The sequence below is a fragment of the Ischnura elegans genome, chromosome 6, assembly GCF_921293095.1.
Source record: "Ischnura elegans chromosome 6, ioIscEleg1.1, whole genome shotgun sequence".
NCBI lineage: Eukaryota > Metazoa > Arthropoda > Insecta > Odonata > Coenagrionidae > Ischnura > Ischnura elegans.
In genome coordinates this window covers 56812770-56816825 of record NC_060251.1, presented here as the reverse complement: position 1 = coordinate 56816825, position 4056 = coordinate 56812770, and the positions used below count along the sequence as shown (strand labels likewise).

General features: G+C 37.6%; 1 protein-coding gene across 1 annotated transcript; it reads left to right on the top strand.

Moving 5' to 3' along the window:
* The first annotated feature begins 219 nt into the window (after positions 1–219).
* LOC124160950 (putative nuclease HARBI1) lies at positions 220–3087 on the top strand. Its single transcript, XM_046537087.1, has 6 exons — positions 220–888; positions 972–1028; positions 1132–1350; positions 1527–1735; positions 1836–2127; positions 2492–3087. The coding sequence occupies exons 1-6, from the start codon at positions 628–630 to the stop codon at positions 2522–2524; spliced, it is 1071 nt and encodes a 356-aa protein (XP_046393043.1). The 5' UTR covers positions 220–627; the 3' UTR covers positions 2525–3087.
* Positions 3088–4056: the final 969 nt, after the last annotated feature.

Below are 4056 nucleotides of genomic sequence, written 5' to 3'. Positions count from 1 at the left end.
CTGTCATCTTTATAAGTATTTTAGATCAACTTTATACGACAAATGGTGGTTTGGTCAATATTAGAGATCCGTTAGGAATTCCGATACCGTTGCCATCATCTACTTTAAAGATGGAAAAAGCATGTATTTTTCCAATAAGAAGATTTATATACTATCTCCTTTATTTAAGTTATAGCCTCACAGTCCCCCTTGGCAGTCTGATTATTAATCTTAGGGCCGTATTTTAAGACGTTCCTAGAGGAACGACTCTTCCCGTATGACGCGTTACTAGGGGGAAGTCAACCTCTAAGCGTTTTTTAAACGTACCTCTTCGTTTGTAGGACCAGCTCTATCTACAAGCATACCGATTGTCTCCCTACTATTTTGAGCATGGCTCAGACCATGCTACTAAATTGTAGGAACGGTTTCAAGGCCTAACATGGCGGAATGCGTTGATCACCTCCGGATTTTGGCATTTTTTTTTAGACACATGTGGCAATATGCGATCATAATGTAGTTAAAATGTCGCTTCTTTAACCGGTTGATGTTTATTTATTTCATCATATATGCCTGTTATAAGGAAACGTATAAAAAGAACGAAAAAGTGAAGTCCGTAATAGCAATGAAGTAAACAAACATTGCATCAACATGGACGCAGCATTTGCAAGGTACGTGATGGAAGAGCCGTATATTTATGTTGGAAGAATGCACCTAAGGGATAGGCAGAATCCCATTGAGTTTTATTCAGAAGCGGAATTCCTCCAGAGGTATCGCTTCTCGAAGAGAACGGTCTCAGACGTTTTATTACCTTATGTGAGGAGTGAGCGTTTAAGCAACCGTGGTTTGCCGATTCCGGATATTTTGAAGCTGCTAATTGCCTTGAGGTTTTACGCCACCGGGTCATTCCAGGTATGTGGTATCTTTTACGTAATATTTATAAATGTTTTTTTGTCGCGTTGATCATGTAATACATATTCAAATCCCTTTTGTAGTTAGTTTGCGGCGATCTGGCCGGGGTTACTCAGGGGACGGTGTGCAAAATTATTAAGGTATGCTTTCTCCTTAGTTTGGTACTTGTATGAGCGTAAAATTTCCATTTGTGGGGGGAGAGTTATAAGGCGTTTCATGACAAATATTTGGTAATCATTACAGAGCATCAGTAATGACCTGGTGGCAGTATTACCTCGGCACATGAAGTTTCCAAGTTCAGATGAAGATACTGCTCGATGCAAGAGATCTTTTTACGAAAAAGGTCAATTTCCTGGAGTGGTGGGTTGTATCGACTGCACCCATGTTCCGATTGTGAGTCCGGGGGGGGAGTTTGGCGAGTTGTACAGAAACCGGAAGGGGTGGTTTTCCCTAAATGTGCAGGTATGTATATTTTATTTACCAATTTATCGTCATCATGTTGCACCAAGTTGTTAGATTTCTCGATGTTACACTACTATTTATTCAAGTTTCTTCTGCACTACTATTTAGAATGCAATTTCATTGTTTTTATGTCAACAAGTGCTAAAGTGGAATCTTATAATTTCATTTTAATTTAGGTCGTTGCCGGTCCAAGTATGGAAATAATGGATATAGTTTGCAGATGGCAAGGTTCAGCTCATGATGCTAGAATTTTCCACAATAGTCGCCTTAAGCTGAAATTTGAGACCAATGAGGTGAAGGGCATCCTGCTAGGAGATAGTGGGTATCCTCTATTGCCATATCTTTTCACACCAGTTTTAAGACCAGTGTCTGCTTCTGAGAGGAGGTAAATAGAGAGAGAATTTGTGATTCACGTTGTAATTTTGACAAAAGTTATAGCACCTCAATGCCTTAAGTATGGTGATTTATGAAAACTAACCTTTCAGGTACAACATCTCCCACATTAGGACAAGGTGCACAGTGGAGCGTACATTTTGGGTGTGGAAACGTAGATTTCCATGCATCAGTATGAAGCTCCGCGTGAAGTTATTTACTGCACAGAAGGTCATTTTGGCTTGTGCAGTTCTTCGCAATGTGGCTATGCAGAATCATGATCCTATGCCTGATCGTATGCCAGCTATGCCCAGGTTGGAAGTCCCTGTACAAAGACTCCAACCTGTTCACGGTCGCCCAAATGCCATCCGGGCGGCAATCATAGAGAGGCATTTTGGTGAAGAGGTAATTATTTTTGGGAAAATTAATATGATATGAAAATTACCATTTCAACTCCATTTGGCTTACTTTATGTGATATCAAAGAAGGAAATGATATGCAGAAATTGAGATATGTATGACAATGGCTGGAAAGATTTCAATTTTAACTTCCATAATTTCATTTATTTTGAAAGCTCACTGATAAAATATGATTCGATTTGATTTAAGATTATATTCAGCGTACTCCATTGAGAATTCACCATGTTAATCTTCAGATCTAACAACAATGTACTATTGACTTAGATTACTCATTATATGTAGCCCTGAAATTGTAAGGTACCTATGCATGTTCTAACGAAATCATACAATGTCATTTTTCTTTTAAATAGGTCAATGTTCTTGAACCTCAGAACGTGGCATAGGATTTGATTCTGCATAAACACAATGAGAAGAACTTCACGACCCCAAAAATCTTGTGTGAAGTAAATAACTTCATGTGGCATGGCACCTTGTCCCAGGAAGCAGACCTAAGGTATAGAGGATACTTACTGACTCCAAGGATATCATTTGTCTCATTGGTCTATGCATGCCATCTTTTTTGGAAAATTTTGCATCATGAGCTTCAACTTGTCATTTGTAAACATATCCATTATTTCTATTATTGGGTAAAACATCTCTGTACAATTCGCCGAGTAGGGAGCATGGTTGCAGTGCAATCCACAACTCCAGGACTGCTTGCATTGCGCAGTATCTTATGCTGAAATTGGCAACTTCATCTCGAGGCAAATTATGGTTTGAAAATATCCGGATGAGGCAAACCGCGGTTGCTGAGGAATTCTACTTCTGAATTAATGGGATTCTGCCAATCCCTTTTGTGTATTCTTCCAACATAAATGCACGTGTCTGCCATCACGTACTTTCATAGTGAATTGTTCAATTGCAATGGATCTTAATAAATAAATTATGTTATTCTGATTTAAAACCATGTATGTAGTTCCTTCATTTCCCTTTTTGCTCTAGGCTCCCACAAGTTTTGCATGTTCCTTGCAATGCATGAATATGGATAGCAAAATGAAGCATATGAAAAGAGCTATAATTACTTCTCATGGCTATAACCCTAATTTCAGGCCTCTATCTGCGTGGAAATTAATTTAATGTTTTATGTATTATACATACTAAAATTTATCTAGCAGGCACATCCATGGACCATCGGACCATGTTATGCCCTTTCAATTTGTCCATTTCATATTTGTGAGGAAATACAATGTCATGGAAAAATAATCATGAACGATGAATAGGTAATCAGATAATATGACAAAAAATGGGCTTTGACAATTAAATTTCAGGAAATTAATAAAATTAAACAATTCTGTATTGAAATTAGCATCATTTAAAGAAAACCTTAGCAAAATTACTTTTCATTAAAACCTGAAGAGGTAGTCAGTCCCCATAATGAAACATGACTGTATGATGGTAGGACTGATCATAGGGAAGAGCAACAGGGGAGGGTTATTCAAGATCTACCCACTTTCCATATTCTATGCTGCTAACATATCTTACAACAAGGAGAAGGTAATAAAAAATGTAAAGCAGGAACTTGATGTCAGCAATGGACCACTAGTACATTGGAGAATTGAATCAAGAGCTATACTCAATCAACCTTCATATTAATGACAGATGTGATAAACTACATAGAATATCAAATGAAATCTAAAAAAAAGCCTCCTACAAAGGCAGCAATACCTTGCACAGCAGTGAAATTACTTATTAGGGGAGTTGTGTAAGCATAGTATTTCATTAGCATTAAATTGTTTTCATTCATGGGAGGTATTAATAGAGATCGTTCACATGAAAGCAACTATATGCTAGAGTCACTATTAAACCATGATGCATTAATGACTGACATGTCAACATAAATATTACTCACTCAATTTGCTACACGAAAGTTTTTCCA